The sequence below is a fragment of the Sarcophilus harrisii genome, chromosome 6, assembly GCF_902635505.1.
Source record: "Sarcophilus harrisii chromosome 6, mSarHar1.11, whole genome shotgun sequence".
NCBI classification, from domain to species: Eukaryota; Metazoa; Chordata; class Mammalia; order Dasyuromorphia; family Dasyuridae; genus Sarcophilus; species Sarcophilus harrisii.
Genome location: NC_045431.1, coordinates 39,896,645 through 39,917,488, shown reverse-complemented (window position 1 = coordinate 39,917,488; position 20,844 = coordinate 39,896,645). Strand labels below are relative to the sequence as shown.

The following is a 20,844-nucleotide window of genomic DNA, read 5'->3' as shown; positions in this document are numbered from 1 at the left end:
GATTCTGAATCTATGCTAAGTTATAATTCTACACCACACTATTCTACGGTGATACACAAGTTTTGCAGATGAAATAAAAGTTTTAAAATGTATATAAGCATATGAGTTTACATATAATATATATAATAAATCTGGAGAGAGTGAAATGAAGGAAATAAGTAAATAGGGAAAGAGAGTGAGGGGGAAGGGAGAAACAGGGTGGGGAGAGGAAATAGAGCAAAGAGGAAGCGAGGAAAAGAGGGTAAGCAGGCAGCTTGACGTAGAGAGCCAACTTGTGTTAAGCAAAGATAAGTTCAAGTTCTATCTTTAGCACATACACCTTGCACCAACTTGGTTAAGTTATTCTTAGTGACACCTTCCTAAAAGGGACTTTAAAAGGTCTAGAAGCCTTAGTACATTTTTAAGCTGGATATCCTGTAAAATGAGCTAAGGGAGGCCATCAGCAGGCCAAATAGAAAAAGCTTTTTAAAAGGCTCTTATTTACTCTTCAAAGCTACTCTTGAGAAGCAAGAGTCCTTAATAGTTTCAACATCAAGAAAATGCTGCCTAGTTCTGAGCTCCATTATTTTAGGCAGGGTTTGCTGTCCTGGGGTTCCATAGATCTCAGAATACCGGGTAACTTTCACAGCAAGCACAAGTTTATTTATCTTCACTCTGGTGGGTTGGAATACCGAGTGTAAAACAGGTCTCAAATCAGCAGTAGGGAAAAAGTTTTCCCATGCCCAAAAACCCACTGGTGTACACACACACACACACACACACACACACACACCAGTTCAGCCACATTCTTCCAGTAACCAAGCCTCCTTGGTTTTGCCCTTCCTTCTTTATTTGTTAAGACAACAAGCCAAGAAAGTCATGTCTATCCATTTTAGAAGTGGGGTTCCTCACTACATAGCATTTCCAATCCCTCTATTTTTGTCTGCCTAGATTTTTGATTTCCTTCACAGGTTAAGTGTGCATTATTTCAAAGTCCGCTTCTTCTTGTGCAGCAAAATCACTATGTATATGTATGTATGTGTGTATATAATGTATATATATTAACATACTTTAACATATTTAACATGTATCAGTTTGCCATCTGAGGGGGAGTGAAGGGAAAGGGGAAAAATTGGAACAAAAGGTTTTGCAATTCTCAATGCTGAAAAATTACCCATGCATATATCTTATAAATAAAAAGCTATAATAAAAAAATTTAATTTAATTTTAAAAAAAGAAGTGGGGTTCCTTACAGCTTACTGTCTTAAGGAAGAAGATGCATCCAGTTTGCTCTTTTTCTAGTCATCCTGAAAAAGCATTCATGGATATATTCAAGGAAGGATTTGACCAAAAGCCCAGTTTAGCAAAAACTTTTTAAAAAGAAAGAAAAAAAAAGAAAAAGTTTCCCACACACAAATATTTGAAGCTAAAACAAGGGGGGCACAAAAGCAAATGAAGGCTATGTTGGATATGGTCACTGTGCTGGTTGGTTTTCTTAACTGTTTCTTTGTTATTAAGGAAGATTTACTGGAGATGGAGGTGGTTCATAGGGAATGACATCAATAAGATATGAAATCATAAAAAAAAAAACAGAAGAGAAAATGCAGGAGAAGGATATAATTTGAGTTGAGAGGATTTAGCTAGTTTCATTATCTTTGGGTTTCATGTTTTACCGCAGATCTCAAATTACAGAAGGAAAAATTCTGCGTCAGTATCTCCATGTTAGAGTTATAACCCACTTTTCAAATCTGTAAAACAAAAAAAAGAATGGTAGTCAGACAAGCAACTAAAGTTAAAGGTTTAATTTTATATGATTGTTTGTGAAGGCAAATACAATGATCAATATCTTAATGTGTTTTTATTTATAATGTTTTCTAAACAAAGCCAAAAATAAATGTTATATAAAAGAGAAAATGTAAAATTTGAAAACAAAATTCCGAGATAAGTCCCATAATTTTTATTGTTCAGCTTCATCTTAAAAAGTATTTCTTTTGAATTTTAAGCTGTAACCTAGAATTCTATGTTTAATATTAATCTACATTTAATATTTGAACATATACAAGTTGGGAATCTGTTTTGCCATCTATGTATATTTATAACAAGGGTTCTGTTTTTCTTTTTCTTTTAAACTGGGAGAGAGGGAGCAGAGAAAGAAAAAAATTACTTGTTAGTTGAAAAAATAAAAATTCCAATTGATTTCTTTTTATTTCAGTTTGATTGGCACTGTCTTCTCTTAATGAATTATTCTGATTTTCAAAATTATGATATATTTTTTAAAGCTTTCACTAAAATCTTATTAGGTAGACTTTGGGTTCTTGAAGGTTCTCTAAGAGAAGACAAAGTTGAAGCTGGGAAAGCTACAAGTTCAATGACAAATTCTACCACCCCACCCGACGCAAAAGGAACGCATCACCAGATCGGTCACTGGGTGACTTATTTGTTGACCATGGCAACAATTGAAAACCATCTTCTAAGTTGGACAGTGAATGCAATCTTGTTTTGGAGAAGAGAGTATCTATAGCCATTTTTTCCTGTACAGTTTAATATTGCTGAACAAAAACCCCAGGCTTCTAAAAACACAGCTCAAAAATATAAATATATATTAAAAGTATTAATATCTAATTAAAATCGATGCTTTAAATAAATTAACATCTTAGTCATCTAAGTTTCATGTGCTGTGAAGAAAATAGAATAAGGTTTGTCTTCTATTTAAAAGTAAAAACCTTTTTGGCTTCAAGCTTGCAACACAACATTCTCTGGTTATAAAGGCCAACTGACACTGAGATACTGGTCACTGGGCATCCGAAACCAGCTGGGCAATAAGTTCTCGTGCATCCTGCATACTGGAAGGGATTTCTGAGCCGTTCTTGGTTACGTGGGTTCCAAATAAGAACAACTTTCTGTCATCTCCAATCTCAGATAATCCCAAAGCTTCATGAATATCTGTGATACAATATGCATCTTCAAGATCCTTGGCCCAGAAAACAAAAGGGAGAAAAAGCCGATTATTTTGCATCTTGGTATGACAAAAAAGAATATTTTTGCAAGGACAGATTATGTTTAAGTTCCCTTTCTTTCAGCTGTAAAATTCTATGATTTTAGGGACTGTATACAAAAACATATATCTATCTATATACACATATACAAATACAATACACATACATATATACACATATACTCAGTTATTCTTTTTTTTTTTTTTTGATCAATTCTTTTAAAACTTTAACATTTTCATGGGTAAAAATAACAGTTAAAATTGTAAATCAGTTTTTTGCTGTTTTAAGGAGGGGCTTTATTATAAATTTCAGGAATCAAGAGAATGCATGGGAATTATCCATTAACAAGTCAAGCACTTACATTTTCACAATCTATCAACTGCCTTCTAGTGATGGGCATTCAAAACCTGTCAGTAAGCCCAAAATCAGTCTTTAAGACATTTGTTAGAAAATTAATGAATTTCTTGTGATCCAATAAGTTGCCACTAGCACTTGACAAAAGTTTGAGACATATGTTACCTAGAGACCGTACTAACTACCTACTAGTAACTACCTACACATCAAGGTTCTCTGGATTCTGTTTTAGTAGAGTATCAGAAAATTCCACATCTGTACGATAGTATCTTAGTTCCTGTTGAAATATGCTTACCTTAGCATAAGATCTAATGTTTTAATTCCAGCTTTAGTAGAAAATAGGAATAAGAAAGGAGAATATCTAGCTTTAATAGAAAGTAGGAATAAGAAAGGGGAATATTCCTGCAGCTGAAAGATAGAATCCAAGGGGGGTTATAGACATGCTTCTGTAAAGATCCTAGTAATAGTTCCCTCCTAAGAGTTCGGGTCAGAAAAGTTTCTATACAAGAACACTCGACTTTCTTTCATCAAATAAGATGATTTGACAATCCAATGTTTTTGTTTTAGCTGTCAAAAATCTTAAAGTCAAAATCTGCTCAAGTTTAATAACTAATATCCCAGGTGCCTGATACATCCTGGCTCTCTGCTTTTTTTTATCAGAGTTTTGTTCTGTTTTGCTTTTTATCTTTATTGTCCTGGTTAAATACATATTTGTAACAATCTTTAATCTTTCTGGGGTGGAAAAAAAAAAGGAAAATGGGACCAAAAGTGGCAGAACTCGTCAAGCTATATCTGTGTATCTGTACCTGTAATACAATATGTATCTTCAAAATCCTTGACCCAGAAACCTGAATTTATTTAGTCCTATAACTTAAACCCAGTTAATTTCTGAAATTAGGTTAAAGAAACTAGTAGACATATAGGTTATATTTCTTAAAAATAACTCTGCTCAGTAGTCTTCAGAGAAAGAAAGCAGGTACCTTTGAAATTTAAAAAAAAAAATTCTGTTTAAATTAGGTAGATTACTTTAAGTTTATACAACTTTTCCTGAGTAAAAGTCAGAGCCTGAAGAATGAGAATAGTGAAATTATATTTTTTAACTCAGAAAGGATATATTATACGATAATCAACAGCAATGATAAAATTTAAAAGCAGAGCTTTATATTTCTAATTTCATTATATATACTATAATTATATTCATTATAAAATCTACAAATAAAGAAAGGTTGGACAAACTTATTATTTATAATGCCTGAAGTGCCTCCTAACTCTACCTCTATGATCCTATGAACTGCTAAAGTTAGGTGTGTATGTGTGCATACAAATATATATATATATATATATATATATATATATATATACACACTCATATATGTATATATATACATTTACACATATCTCCCAAATATATATACATATATACACACATACCCCACACACATATAAACACATATACATACCTACTCACATATATATGCATACATATACATATGTACACTACATATATGCACACATATGTGTACGTATATATGTCCTCCTCATATTCCAAAGATAGAAAGGGAAAAAAAAACATTTATTCCTTCCTTCCTTCCTGTACTAGGCACTGTGCTAAATCACCCTGGGGGATAAGTGTCATTATTATCCCCATTTTAAAGCTGAGGAAACTGAGTCAGATAATGGTTAATTGACTTGCTAAGGATTATACAGCCAGTATCTGATACAAATGAGCTTGGGGTCTTCCCAACCCCAAATTCAGTGCTTTCTTTACTGCATCACCTAGCTTTCTCAAAAAAGAGAAGGATATATCAAACTGGAATTTCCAAGTCATTCATGAATTATAATAAAGTTAAAAATTTATAACTGCCTGAAAAGTATTCCTATGAGATTAAAAAGAGGAAACAAATAATATATAGCATTATCCTGATGACTGAACAATATATGGTGTGAAAATTTTTAATTTCTTGATTCAAGATGAATGCTACAGTTATTAACTGAACTGTAGGTTTACATATCAAAAGAGTATCTTTTCTAATTCAGTTCCAATTGATCAATGATGGACAGAATCAGCTACACCCAGAAAAGGAACACTGGAAAATGAGTGTAAACTGTTTGCATTTTTGTTTTTCTTCCCGGGTTACTTTTACCTTCTGAATCCAATTCTTCCTGTGCAACAACAGAACTGTTCGGTTCTGCACACATATAGTGTATCTAGATACACTATATGTGTGCAGAACCGAACAGTTAAATAAAACATATTTAACATGTATAAAATTGCCTGTCATCTAGGGGAGGGGGTAGAAGGAGGGAAGGGAAAAGTCGGAACAGAAGTGAGTGCAAGGGATAATGTTGTAAAAAAAAAAAATTACCCATGCATATGTTCTGTAATAAGAAAAAGAAAAAAAAAGAGTATCTTCTGTTGTCTCAGTTTACATTGACTATTAGCCAGACCTTAAATCTAAAACTAGACCTTAATCCACCAATACTGGATATTAAAAATTGAACATTCAAGGTAATGGATATATTTCAGATAGTGAATTTAAACTTAGTGAAACTTAAAAATAAAGGTTTTCAACCTCAGTAAAGTAAAAAGCACCCTGAAGATTTTTGCAAAACTTTGTTCTTATTACTTTGTTCTTATTACTTTGAAAACTAGGGGTATGTGCTAGATCCACATCATTAAGATTATAAGGGTTAACAAGCAAGAGGCTATGATCAACATGGGGAGCTACAAGGCAGTCATGGAAGTGGGATTTGGAAGTGAAAGACCTTGGTTGGAGTTCCAGGTCTGGAACTTACTATTTGACTTTGGGCAATCTGCCTTTTGCGGGTGACAATGTTCTCCTTTATAAAATGGAACTAATTTATTATTCAGCATAACTCACTTCACAGAGGAAGATTTATTGGAAGCATCAAAAGAAATGAAATACATAAAGTGCTCTATAAATTGTAAAGAACTATCTAAGTGTCACCTATTGACATGTTCCTTAGTGGAAAAACGACCTTATTTTTTATTTTTTTAAATGATTGGAATCAATGAGATATGTGTTATTTTCCATGAAGAAAAGGCTCATCCTACAGAGGACTTTTTTTCTCATTTATTAGAGTAGACATTTCTCTACTCATTTCTTTTCAGCTTTTGTAGGCTGCTCTGTATACAGCAAAAATTGTAGGTTTCCAAATTAACAAAACCAAATATTGCATTACAAACCTGGGCTTTCAGAGATGGGCAAAACCATGGATAAAGATGCAAAAGCTAAAAATAAACTTTTTTTTTTCCTGAGGGAATTGGGGTTAAGTGATTTGCCTGGGGTCATAGCTAGGAAGTGTTAAGTGTCTGAGGTCAAATTTGAATTCAGGTCCTCCTGACTTCAGGGCTGGTGCTCTATCCACTGTGCCCTCCTCAAATATTTTTCAATGAGTTTTGCCGAGTTTTTCTTTTCTTGTTTAATCTAACATGAGGTTAAATGGAAGTAGTCAGATCAAAGTTGTAAATGCTGAATCCCAGAAAGCTCTACCTTGTGGGCTCTGTTTCTGCTCTTTTTAATCTCCTCTATCTCTTCCATTTCCTTCCTTTACAGAAATTAATAGGTAGACTCTATTTCCAACAAAAAGAACAAAGTAAAAGGGATATAGTCCTATTATTATTATAGAATTTAAGAAACACCGTAGTCCAATGTAATACCTATACAGAAGAAGACTAAAAGTTTTAGAGTTTGCCTAAAATCAGAGATATTAAGGAGAGAACTTGGAATTCAATTTTGGATTCTTCTCTATCTCCTTCGAATCGGATTTTTCTCTGCACCATATTTTAGAGGAAACTGTCTACTCAAGCCAGCAGAATAAATTTTTTCCTCCCTGAAAAGGTCCTCTCCTGAGACCTCTCATTCCACTTTCAGGTAGCTCTAATTATGAAGAAGGTTTGTTTTGTTTTGTTTTGTTTTGTTTTGTTTAACATAAAACCTAAATCTGTCTCATTTTAACTTCTACCCATTGTACCTAATTCTATTCACTGGACCCAACTAGAAAAGAAAAAAAAAAAAAAAAAGCCTAAGCTTGCTTTCATTTCTAGTCCTGAATGTAGAACATAAAACTATCTTTGTAAAAACTAAGAAAAACCTATTTTTCTATGTTAAAAAGAAAACCCAGATAGAACTTGGCTCTTTTCAACAATGAGATGATTCAAGGCAATTTCTATAGACTCATGATGGAGTCTGGATTCACATCCAGAGAACTATGGAGAGTGAATGTGGATAAAAGCACAAGATTTTCACCTTTTGTTGTTGTTGTTGTTGTTTGCTTGGTTTTTTTTTCTTTCTCATGTATTTTTCCCTCTTTTGCTCTGATTTTTCTTGCACAACATGATGAATATGGAAATACTATTGGAAGAATTACAGATGCTTAACCTATATTGAATTCCTGTCTAGGGAAGAGGTAGGAAAATTTGGAACACAAAATTTTGCAAAGGTAAATGTTGAAAACTATCTACAGTTATTAAGAAAAATAAAAAGCTATTATTAACAAAAAAATGCTGACAAAAAGAACCCTCATCTAGTGGGTAGTGTATCCATGAGGTCTTACCTGTTTGTTTGCAAAAATCACTAGAGGAAGGGCTGGATCTTTTTGGATCAATCGATGAAGATGCTCTTTGGCATCAGGCAATCGTCTGTGATCTGCCGAGTCTACGACGAAAATCAACACCAATACTTTGGAGAGGTACATCTTCCAATAAGAACGGAAAGGCTCACTGCCACCTACTGTAAGAAAACAGTAGAAGGAAGTCCAATCAAAAAATCAGAAATACATGGTCCCAGAAGGTTCTTAAAAGGCTGAATCACAGTCGGAGAGGGCCTATAGTCACCTCTGGTTACAGACTTTATGGAGGGCTATGGTGAAACTAGTAATGGGCTGAAGGCAAGTAGTTCATGAGTCAGCAAACAATGGCCCAAGGGCCAAATCCAATTTTGTACATCTGCAATCTAAGAATTTTTTTTCTATTTTAAAATACAATAAAATTTTAAATGAGGGAGGCAAGGAGAAGCCATTCTTAGCTCCCCAGGGTAATACAGAAATAGACCCTCATTTGGACCCTAGGCTGCAGTTTGCTCACCTTCAGTACAGGAAAAAAAACTGAGCAGGGTTAGGGGATAATCCAGCTGGAGTCTTGATTCTGTCACTTACCAGCTATGTTAGCCTGAAATCAATTAATCTCTCTGAAGTCTAGTTTCCTTAACTGTAAAAGGTGATTCGAATGACTGTGAATTGTTCACAAAAACAAAAAAATGTGAATCAAATTTTTAAAATTCAATGAATTTGATGAATACTGTACTAGGTGGTAGAAGAGACATAAAGATTGTTATATAAAATGAGGGAGCTGTAAGATGATGATCAGATGCATCCATGTATGCACCTATAACTGTAAGATACAGTATTGCAGGATAAGTGCTTTGCAGAGGTACAAAGCAAAGTGTTCCATGCTATGGAGAAGAAAGATCTATCATCAGGGAAATCAAAGGAACTTCCTGGAAGAGGTGACATTTAAGTGGTACTTTAAAGGGTGGGGAGGAATTTTACACAAAAAGGAGGAAAAAGAGAGAGGGAAAGGGGGGGAAGGAGGGAAGGAGGGAGGGGGAAAGAGAGAGAGAGAGAAAGGGAGGGGGGAACATTGGAAGGAAGGAGGGAGGGAGAGAGAAACAGACAGAGACAGACAGAAAGACAGATAGAGAGATAGGGAGAGACAGAGAGAGAGAAGAAACAGAGAGAGATAGAGAGAGGAACACAGGGCATACTGTAGGGGAAAAGAAGATACTTATTGACATCTATATAAGAAATAAGGTAAAAGGAAAAGTCAATGTCAAAGTTTCAAGCACAGGAGGCTGTTATAGATAGAAATAATGAACTCTAAAATATAAACAGAGTTAGAAGGAAAAAAGGAAAAGAACTGTCTTTGGATCTCTGTCAATATGGCATCTAGGTGGAGATTCCTGGTTTGCACTAGAGATAAATGCCTGAAGCGGAGAAACGAGAACAGAAAATACAGCTTGGTAGATCTCTTTGGAGAAGTGATAGAATACTTTTACTATCTGATCCCCATAAGAGCTGTTGCAAATGATCAAATGAAATAATAAGTTGTTGTTTGTTGTTTGTTTGCCCTTGTTTATCCTTGAAGAGGATGAAAAATATCATGGTCTTGATGTTCCAGTAAATTGGATTTAAGTGAGATAGAATTATACAAAGTTGTCAACCTCCTTCTCTCTTCGAGAGTCACCGAAGTCCAACGGCAGGACCAAAGTCAAGATGAGGGCTAGGGCTTGGACTGCCACGGATCACCTTGAGATCCTGAGGCCTGACCAATGTCCCAGCACCCCCCCCTGCTTCAGCCACTTTCCTGGGCACTGGAACAATTTGTCCAAACTGTACCTGAAGCATGACCCATCTTTGTGGCATCTTTATTTTGTAAGCCATAGAGCGCAGTATGAAGATGAAACGTGATTACTGTCATGTTTTCTAGTTTATGTTTGCTTCTAAGGAGTTTCAGAGAGTTTCACCTCTGAGGAAAGGAGAGATCTGGCAGCCTTCCAACCACCATCACCGTCCCCCCTTTCCCCAGTATAGCTCTTTTTTTTTTTTCCTGGCCCATCAAAAGCTTAGTCGATAAAAGTGCTAAATATCCTGAGACAAAACATTTCATTTGCCAAATCTAATTACATTTTCATTCTTTTTCCTTTTGATGCCCCCATCTCATATTTTTGCCTTTCTTTGCTGAGTTGAGAATTTCTGATTCTTAAGGTTTTCAAATTATTTAAAACATTTGCTAGTAAAATAGAAAGTAGAGAAGCAGTATGGTGTAGTGGATGGGTTGCTAGACCTGAAGGCTCAGGATTCAAATTCTGCCTTGGATATTTAGTAGCTCTTTGATCTTGGGCAGATCATTGTCAAACAATGGGCAACCTTTTAGAACCTAAGTTTCACACTATTTAAATGGGGATGTTAATGCTGTAAATACTTCACAGGATTTTTGTGTGACTCACATGAAATAATATATAAAGCACTTTATAGACTTTACAATGCTATATAAATGTCAGTCTTAGTGTAGTTAGGCTAGAGGGCAGGCTGGACCTGAAACTAAAATGACCTGATATCAAATGCTGGCTGAGACACTTGCTAGTTGTGTGATCCTGGGTAAGTCATTTCCTCAATTACAAAATGGAGCTTATAAAGCACCTAACAGAAAGGGTTGTTGTGAGGATCAAATGAGATGATATTTATAAAGCACTTAGTATAATGTCTGGCATATAATAGGTGCTTAATAAATGCTCATTCTGTTCCCTTATTATCTGAAAATATAAATATAGCTAAAATTTACATCCCATTTTAAGGCTTACTCAACAAAGATTTACATGCATCAGCTCATTTGGTCCTAATAACAATCCCATAAGATAGGTCCTATCATATTCTCCATTTTACAAAAGAAAACTATAGGAGATAGTCTTAATCTTGGGTGTTCTTCAGGATCCAGAACAGAGTCTTGAGCCCTCTTCTCTGTTCTCATGAACTCAGTCATCACAGCCATGCAGATGACCCCCAGATCTATCCACATATCCAGTCTTCACCTATTTTTCAGCTCCAATCCCAGCAGAGTGAGGTGATGCATCTTTGTGACAAACCAGTTTTCTGCAAGATGTATTCTTTTGGGTTTCCCATAGTCAACTCAGATCCAACCTATGTAAACCACATTAAACCACTCTTCTTTCAGACTTCTCCATCCTTCCTCTATCAACCAGATTTGGAACCTCAGAATCATCTTTAACTCTTCGTTTGCCTCCATTCCCCATATTCAAATTAATTGCCAAATCCTATGAACTCTCCCTTCACAATATCTTTTGAATTCAACCCCATCACTCTGTTCACAAAGCAACAACCACAGCTCTGAATCTCTTATATCGACTATTGTAAAAGTTGATTTGTCAGTCTCCTGCTGTGTTCTCAGGACAACATCTCCAACAATGAGATTCGACATGTGGAAATTGGGAATTTAATAAGGAAGAGGTATTTATTCATAGGGGTGAATGATAACCTGTAGGACATCAATAAGGGACACAGAGAGGGTTGTCAGGAGTGAGGGGGCAGAAGCTTACACTGGTAAACTATTGAAGTTTTCTTTTGCAAGTCTGTCTGTATGTAATTTTAAGAATGTTCAAGGGTACAGCATGGAATATTTAAATGCTAATTATTTTCTTGGTGGTCATGCATTAAATAACCCAACACAAAGTGCTCATTTGGAACTCTGCCCAAAGAGCTATCAAACTGTACATACCCTTTGATCCAGCAGTGCTACTACTGGGTCTGTATCCCAAAGAGATCATAGGAGGGAAAGGGACCCATACATGTGCAAAAATGTTTCTGGCAGCCCTTTTTGTAATGGCAAGGAATTGGAAAGTGAGTGGATGCCCATCAGTTGCAGAATGGCTGAATAAGTTTATGGTACATGAATGTTATGGAATATTATTGTTCTATAAGAAACAACCAGCAGGATGATTTCAGAGAGGCCTGGAGAGATTTACATAAACTGATGCTGAGTGAAATGAGCTTCGAACCAAGAGAACATTATACATAGCAACAAGATTATACAATGATCAGTTCTGATGGACATAACTCTCTTCAATAATGAGATGATTCAAGCCAGTTCCAATGATATTGTGATGGAGAGAACCATCTGCACCCAAACAGGACTATGGCGGACTGAGTGTAGCATTTTCACCTTTCTTCTTCTTCTTGTTGTTTGCTTGTTTTTTTTTTTTTTTTCTTTCTCATTTTTTCCTTTTTGTTCTGATTTTTCTTTTGGAGCATGATAAATGTGGAAATATGTTTAGAAGAACTGCACATGTTTAACCTATATTGGATTATTTGCTATCTTGGGGAAGGGGTGCAGGGAAGGGAGAGAGAAAAATTTGGAACACAAGGTTTTGCGAGGGTGAATGTTGAAAATATCTTTGCATGTATTTTGAAAATAAAAATCTATTATTTAAAAATAACCTAAAGCTCCCATGTTGATGAATCACAAAGACATGTACTCATTAAAATGCTAAAGAAGTATTGATGACATGAACATATAACTTCAATATAAACAGATAAAGCCATTTGTTCAACCAGTGCAGTAGAAGCATCTGACTTACTCTCCAGGAACTCCATCTGCATATCTCCATTGTTGATGCACACTGCATTGAAGCCCTGGGTGGGAGCAATGCTATGCTGGACTTTATTTGTTGCTAAGGTATGGAGGACACTGGTCTTTCCTGCTCCATCCAGGCCCAGCACTAGGACTTGTTTATTTTGTGCTTTTTCCTGTGAAACAGAAAATGAATCTTAGGGTCACATCCGTGTTCATCTAGGAAGCAAACAACTTACTATTTAATCAATGAGACTGAATCCACAATCGACAATCCCTGCCTTCAAGAAGTTTACATTCTAAATGGAGGAACAATAAGTATACACATAAATAAATTATAAAATATGTTCATAGTAAATAGATGGTAATTTTTGGAAGTTCCTCATTTTGGAGGTGATATAGGAGCTAAGCTTTGGAGGAAGCCAAGAATTCTAAGGTGGATGTGAAAAAAGAAATACTTCCAGGAACAAGAGAAAACCAATGCAAAAGCAGAGATGGGAAATGGAATATTATGTATGTGAAACAGCAAATCAGCTCATTTCAACTAGAACGTAGAGTTCAAGAAGGGGAACAATGTCTAATAAGCTGGAGAAGTCAGACTGGGAAGGGTTTAAAGGCCTGAAAAATGTTTCAATTTTATTCTAGAAGTAAAGCACTTCTTTTGAAACTTGTCAAATGTTAATTTGACCCTATCTAATTATAAAGGAGCTTCTGTAATTTCCTGTTTCCCATAGTACTGGCAGTAAAACTGCACTAGTAAAACTAAGACCTAAAGAAAATAGAGCAGAAGAGGGAAAGGAACAAGACATATGTAGGCTTGAAATTGGATTCAATCCTTCCTCCCAAAGCCTCAGAGTATCTAACCTATAGAAATCAGTCTGATCTATTTATGTAATGCCATCCCTATTAAATTACTTAACAAATTATCTTACTGAATTAGAAATAATAATAATAATAAAGTTCCTTTACAAAAATCAGGAACTTCAAAGAAACCAGGGGGAAAAAGATGTAAAAGAAGCATATTCAGTAGTATCAGACTTTAAACAATATTACAAGGCAAGGGCATTCTTGGAAGTATTAGAATGGATAATTTTGATTATTTAAAAATACAATTTTCTTGTATAAATAAAATCTATGCAGCCAAAAATAGAAGGAATGCTGAAAAATGAGGAAAGACTTTCATATACAATCTCTCAGATAGAATGTAATTGGAGTGAAATATTGCCTTAGTCTAGAAAATGATGAGCTAATTGATTTAGAAAAATATAGAAAGACTGACTTATGAAGATGGTATCCATCTTCAAATAAACAGATGACAAAGGAAATAAGCATAGAACAGTCTTACATAAATGTACATGAATTTATGTGTATACACATGAGTATATGTGTATGTTTATGGATCTCAATATGTTTATATGCAATGCTTATATTTTATGACACTGTATGTAGGTATGTTATATATATGTGTGTACATACACACATATATATATATGTGTGTGTGTATATATGTGTGTGTGTGTGTGTATGTATATATATATATATATTTGACTAATTTGTAGACTTCTTTGGGGAGGGAGGGAGAAAAATAAAGTACACAGTTGAGAACAAAAGAAAACTTAGAAGGAAGCAAAGAAGAACTGGACAACTTTGAAAACAATCTGTAATATTTATTATTCAGGTTTTCTTGAAATAGAAATTTATATCTTTATATTGAATCCTCTTCTTTTATGTTCTGTCATATACATGGCCTTTTTTTCTTTTCTTATTTTGTACTTACATTTAAAATAAACTTTAAAACTTTTTTAAAAGAATTCAGCCTGTGGGTCTGTGTATGGGTCTGTGTGGTACTCTACTAAACCTGATGGAAAGAGCTTTATCCATCCTAAAGTCAACTGGGGCAGTCACCTAGGTTGATGAACCAGGAATCTTCCAAACCTATGAGAAAATTAAGAGACTTGAGATCTTGTCTCCATCACTGGAGAGAAGGGAATCATTCAGAAAATGAACAGACAACAAAAGGAATGCAGGAGCTTTGAATAAATAAATGCAGGAGCCAAAAATAGTAACAGCAATGGAGTGAGAACAGACTTCAGTAAGAGACTTTTTTAAAAATTCGAACAAGGAGACAGGACTGAAAGCAGACGTCTGGTGGAGATACTTAATGAAGGGGCAGGCTTATGGACAGAACCTAGAGACACATGTACAAGTGATCAATGTTTTTTGTGGGACTACATTACAAAATGGGACAAGAAAGGGGAGAGCAGAAGAGGGAAAGGAACGTGTGCAGTAACTGGGTCAGATTGAAGGCTAGCAATCAGGGGAAGGTGATGGTTTCTGGTAGAAAACATCACACAGGTGAGTGAGTGAGGAGGAAGGAAAAAAAGACCAAAAAGTGGAAGGAGGACAGGAAAGAAGTCTTGTTTTGGGAGGGGGAATCTACTGGTGAGCATTACGGTTAAAGAAAGATGTTTTGTGAAAGGAGATGAAAATTTGGGGCTGGGTGTGGTCTGGGTGAGCTAAGGCTTGAAAAGATTACTTGTCCTGTCTTGGGAGGAGAGTTCAAAGGGCAATTGGCACCTAGGGAGGTGAAAAGGGATCAACCCAAAGAGGAGATCTTGAATCAAATGGAGAAAAAAGAAGGCCAAAGAAAGGGTATATAGTTCAGTGATAGGCAGCATAATCAGAAAATGAGATGGGGGTGGGGAAAGACTTACCATGGAACAGTGTTCTCTCTGATACTTGCAAGAATTGGCATTGTTTAGAAATGAGACACAATGGACAAGAAAAATCCAAAGGGCAAATTCTATAGGTCAGAGGCAGAAATTGCCAAGAGGGGAAAGTTTTGAATATATGAGGAATATAGAGAATAAAGATTTGATAATTATAAAGCTCATGATTCAGAGAGTGAAGCCTTAGAATAGACAGAAAGAAAGTATAGATAATGAAGAAAGAGAAATCCTCTCTGGAAAGTGGTACAAAAATTATGAAAATGTAAAAAACAATGAACAAGGCTAAGAATCTTTTCCCCTCCCTGTGTGAAGAAAAGCAAAAAGGGACACCTACTTGACACAAAATGAAAGAAGGGAAAGGGAAAAAAATTAAAAAATAAAAAAAAACATAAAAAAAAGAAAGCATGGAAAGGGGATAAGAAGTGTGTAGCCAGAAAAATCCAAGGGGAAAAAAAGGATATAATCAATAAGCAAAATCCCAAAAGAAAGGGGTAACAAATGAAGGGAGGAATGAGAAGAGAGAAGAAGAAAGTCAGTAGGAGCAAGGCCACCTGTGTAAAAAGATTAAGCTACAGGAAAGGAAGGAGACTTGAATTGATTCAATTACAAAGTGCAGAGAAATATTCAGTAATGGCTAGGCCATATCAATACAATAAAAATTACAATAATTCCAAAATTAATTTCTTTTTAATGTTGTATCAATCAAATTATCAAGGAGATACTTTATAAAACTTGATAAAATAAAAATTCAACTGGAAAAACAAAATATCTAGAATAACAAGGGAAATGATGAAAAGAAGTAGAGATAAAGGAAGAACAGCTCTTCCAGATTGCAAACTATATTATAAAGCATCAATCATCAAAACTGTCTGGTATATAAAAAGAAAGAAAGAAAGATAAATTAATGTTACAGAAAAGATAAGGTAAAATTAGACTCAATGGCACTCTATTACCCTAGTGTTTGATAAAGCGGAAAACAAAATTGTCTGGGGGTGAGATGGGATGGGGAATCCTCCTTATTTTATAAAAACTGGTGGGAAAACTGGAATGTAGTATGGCAGAAATAGGGCTTATACTTGCATTTATACCACAATGCATTTTAAATAGACATATGACCTTAATATTAAAGATCATAGCATTTAAAAAAAAATCAAAAGAGAAGCAGATCATATACCTCTCCCAACTATGGGAAAGAGATGTATTCTTAACCACAGAAAAGAGAGAAGCAATTACAAATTTTGCAGAGACAAAATTAATGCACCTACGATAAGAAGGGAAGTGGTTAAATGGAGGAAAAATACTCTTTGTATCAATATTTTCTGAAAAGGGTTTGATATACAAGATTTAGACACAACAAATGAATGAATAAATGAGACTAATACAGAAATGAATACATATTTCCCAAAAGAAGAACTGCATCCTTTTTGAACTGGCAAGCAACTGGAAATTGAATGGATGCCCATCAGTTGGGGAATGGCTGAATAAGTTATGGCACATGAATGTAATGGAATATTATTGGTCTATAAGAAATAATGATCAGGCTGGTTTTAGAAAAGCCTGTAAAGACAGATGCTAAATGAAGTAAGCAGAATCAAGAGAGCATTATACAGATTAACAATAAGATTATGTGATGATGAACATTGATGAACTTGACTCTTTTCAGTACTGAGATGAGTCAAGGCAGTTTCAATAGACTTGTGATAAAAAGTGCCATCCACATCCAGAGAGAAAACTATGGAGACTGAATGTAGATCAAAGCATACTGTTTTCACCTTTTGGTTGCTGTGTGTTTTCTTGGGGTTTTTTCCTCATATTTTTCCCTTTTGATCTGTTTTTTCTTGTGCAGCATGATGAATATGGAAATACATGTAGAAGAATTGCATATATTTAATCTCTATCAGATTGCCTACTGTCTTGGGAGAGGAGCAGAGAGAAAGGGAAAGAACACAAGATTTTGCAAAGTTGAATGTTGAAAACTATCTTTGCATGCCTTTGAAAAAATAAAATATTATTAAAACAACAAAAAAAAAGAACTGGAATAGTATTCACAACCACATGAAAGAATGCCACAAGCAACTCTTTTTGTGGTGGCAAAGAATTGGAAATTGAGTATTTGCCCATCACTTGGGGAATGGCTGAATAAATTATAGCATATGAAAACAATGAAATATCATTGTTCTATCAAAAATGATGAACAAGATGATTTTAGAAAGGTCTGGAAAGATTTACATGAACTGATGCTGAATGAAACAAGAACCAGGAATACACTGTACACAGTAACAGCAAGATTGTGCAATGATCAACTATGAAAGATTTGGTTCTTCTTAGTGGTTCAGTAATCAAGGCAATCCCAAAAAACTTTGGATGGAAAACACATCTGCATGGAGAGAGAGAATTATGGAGACTGAATATAAATCAACACGTTTATATGTCAACTTTTTTTTCCTTGTTTTCTTTCGCTCGTGATTTTTCCCTTTTGCTTTGATTTTTCTCTCCCAACAAGATTCATAAGGAAATGTGTATTTTAAAAAAATGAATGAACATGTATAACCAGAATAAAACAATAAGAAAAAATATATAAATCACTAATAATAAGAGAAATGAAAATCAAAACTATCCTGAAGCTTTAGCTTATACTTTACAAATTGGCAAAAATGACCCAAAAATGGCAATAGTCCATGTGGGAAGAGTTATTGAAAGATAGGCACACTCATACATTGTTGATGGAGATATGAAATAGTATAACCATTTTGAAAAGTAATTTAAAATTATGATGTGAATAAAGTGATGAAAATGTCCAGCACCCCTTTGATCCAGAGATTCCATTATAGCACAAAGAAACCACTGATAAGAAGAAAGCGTTATATATATTAAAATATTTATAGCAGCATTTTTTTTTAGTGATAATTAAGAAAAAAACAAAGTAGATGCCTAACATTTGGGGAATGGCTAAACAAGCTGTAGATAAATGTAATGGAATATTGATGTACAATAAGAAACAACGTGATAAATACAGTAAAGCAAGGAAAAATCAATATGAACTGATGGAGAATAAAATAAGCAGAGCCAAGAAACCATATACACAATAACTACAATTTAAATGGAAAGGACAACTTTATGACCAAAAAAAAAAAAAAAAGGAACAAGATTATAAAGATCAATTATAAAGATTTGAATGAAGAAAGAAGAGAGGATATTCCCAATCCACTTCTGTATTGAGATGGGTATCAATCAGTTATGCTGATTTTTTTCTTTTAAAAAACGATAAGTAGGAGAATACTTGAAATAACTATGATGATATAAGAAATAAGGTATCAATAAAAACATCGTTAGGACTCAGCAATAATGAAGCCTATTATTTATTTATTTGTTGGTATGTTTGTTTGTTTGTTTTTTACCACCAGGACTAGGATACCCCAGAGTTTTTTCATTTTTCATTTACTCCAATTGAATATGTTGCCCAAACTTCCTCTAGTTCTACTCCATTCTGAGTTTTCTCATCAGATCTCAACTTTTTTTTTAAATGACATGGATGGAACCCTTTGCCCGTGTGGTGAAATTTTCAACTCTTTCTCAGATAATGGTTTAAAATTAATAAAAACAAAATACATAGGATTACCAAGGAAACCAATCATATCAGAATATAGTTATCAAAATATTTTTTAAAGAATCCAATTCTCCCTGTGCAACAAGAAAACTGTTTGGATCTGCACACATACATTGTATCTAGGATATACTAGGACATATTCAACGTATATAGGACTGCTTGCCATCTAGGGGAGGGGGTGGAGGGTGGGAGGGAAAAATCGGAACAGAAGTGAGTGCAAAGGATAATGTTGTTAAAAAAAAAAAAAATTACCCTGGCATGCCAATAAAAAGTTATTATTAAAAAAAAAAAAGTTTACACATGATGCAATAAAAATTGCATGTAATAAAGGGCCATGGGAAAAAAGGCCACCTAATAACTGGAAACGAAATAATATAATCCTGAAGAATGAATGGGTGAAATAACAAATCATAGAAAGAATTGATAATTTCATCCAAGAGAAGGACAATAACGAGACAACATAACAAAACTTGCGGGATCCCGCAGCCAAAGCAGTTCAAAAGGAAAATTTTGTATCTCCAGACGCCTACGTGAAAAGTTTACAGACATCAGGTCAAGATCTCGGGACACGAACGCCCGAGGATCAGAGAGAGAGAAGAGGGGGAAGGGGCGCAGGTTGACGCAGAGCATCCCTGGCCGCTCTCCGGGCCCCTCTGGCTGCGCTACGAGTGCCTCAGCCTCGCTCCGGGGCCCCCTGGCCGCGCTGCTGACCCCCGGCCACGCTCGGGGCCTCTTTGGCCGCGGTCCGGGGACCCCTGCCCGTGCTCCGGACTCCCCCCGGCCGCGCTCCGGGGCCCCTCTGGCCGCGCTCCCTGCCCGCGCTCCGGACGCCCCCCGGCCGCGCTCCGGCCCTCCCCCCCAAGCCGCACTCCGGGGCCCCCCTGCCCGCGCTCCGTGCCCGCGCCCCGGAGGCTCCGGACTCCCCCCGGCCGCGCTCCGGGCGTCCCTTCGCCGGCCGCTCCGCTCCGCCGGCGGCCACTCACCTGTGACTGCTTGTGGGATGGAATAGCCGAGCTGCTGCTTTCGGCCTCCTTTACCCCCGCCGCGAGAGTGACTTTCTTCTCTTTCCTCCCCATTGGCGGAGGAGAAGCAGCCCGAGGCTCCCCCAGATGTAGTTGGGGCGCCTCTGAGCGGGCCGCGGCCCGCGGGGAGGACACGTAGCTCCACACGGCATAGATCAGCCCCGCTGTCATCGCCGCCGCCGCGGCCGCCAGCCCCAGCAGCCTCCCGCCGCGGCCGGCCATGGGCGCAGGCCCCGCACACGCCCGGGTCCCCGGTACGGCCGCCGCCCCGCACCCGAGCCGGCGGAACGCGATCTGAGCGAGCTCCCCCGGACCCACCCCCTGCCCTCCCCGGGGCTGGGACTGTCCCCAAGGGCCCACCTTCCGGCGGCAGCCGAGCCCGTCCTCTTGGGACTGCTGCAGCTCCACGTTCCAGCCCGCTCGGTCCCTCCAGCCCTGCCCAGGGGCAAAAGACCCTGACCCAGACCCCCAAGCCCTGACCCAAGGACACGGTCCGGCGCTCGGCGAGCTTCGAAGCACAGCTCGGTTCCTCCGTCCTCCTCCGCACCCTGACAAGTTTCCCAACGGGAGCCATCCGGTATTTATCAAGGGACAAACCGTCACCCCGAAACCCGATTTTCGAGCCTTCGTGTGCGCCCCCCTCCCCATGTACAGCGTTTAGAGCCCACTGGGTGGGGGGGACAACTCTCCAAGAGCGCCGGAACGCTTTCCATGATCACATTCGAACTTGACCCTTTGGGTGCCCAGAATCCTCAACCCTCATGTATGTCTACAACTTGAATTCCGGCAGCATCTTTCGTCAGCCAGTCCCGGGATATACATGGTGCCGGAAAAGATAATGAGCCAGCTAGTCTTCAGAGAAAACTGAGGGTTCGGGGAACCCAGCCTGCAAGTGTTGCCCGCGGAACCCAGCTACAGGTGCTGCTCCGCACCTTTCTAAAAATCACTAATTACAGCTGACTCCTCAGACTTGCTGAAAAGCTCCCCCCTC

The 20,844-nt window shown here is 37.0% G+C and overlaps 1 protein-coding gene across 4 annotated transcripts; it reads right to left on the bottom strand.

The window, feature by feature from the left end:
* Positions 1 to 1,171: 1,171 nt before the first annotated feature.
* On the bottom strand, positions 1,172 to 20,134 carry ARL9 (ADP ribosylation factor like GTPase 9). 4 transcript variants are annotated; one of them, XM_031943327.1, is made up of 5 exons: positions 19,815 to 20,134; positions 12,503 to 12,671; positions 7,908 to 8,083; positions 2,758 to 2,956; positions 1,172 to 1,727 (listed from the first exon to the last, which is right to left on the bottom strand). In XM_031943327.1, the coding sequence occupies exons 1-4, from the start codon at positions 20,073 to 20,075 to the stop codon at positions 2,771 to 2,773; spliced, it is 792 nt and encodes a 263-aa protein (XP_031799187.1). In that variant the 5' UTR covers positions 20,076 to 20,134; the 3' UTR covers positions 1,172 to 1,727; positions 2,758 to 2,770. The 4 variants fall into 4 exon arrangements, with proteins under 4 accessions (XP_031799187.1, XP_031799185.1, XP_031799188.1 ...); XM_031943325.1 differs by having other exon boundaries at positions 1,175 to 1,727; positions 2,703 to 2,956; positions 19,815 to 20,133; XM_031943328.1 differs by having other exon boundaries at positions 1,179 to 1,727; positions 2,703 to 2,950; positions 19,815 to 20,133.
* Between the last annotated feature and the right edge of the window lie 710 nt (positions 20,135 to 20,844).

Coding starts and splice junctions, on each gene's coding strand:
- ARL9 (XM_031943327.1), bottom strand. CDS start 20,075: ATGGCCGGCCGCGGCGGGAGGCTGCTGGGGCTGGCGGCCGCGGCGGCG. Junction 12,672..19,814: donor CATCCCACAAGCAGTCACAG/GTGAGTGGCCGC, acceptor TCTGTTTCACAG/GAAAAAGCACAAAATAAACA. Junction 8,084..12,502: donor GCAGATGGAGTTCCTGGAGA/GTAAGTCAGATG, acceptor GTTTTCTTACAG/TAGGTGGCAGTGAGCCTTTC.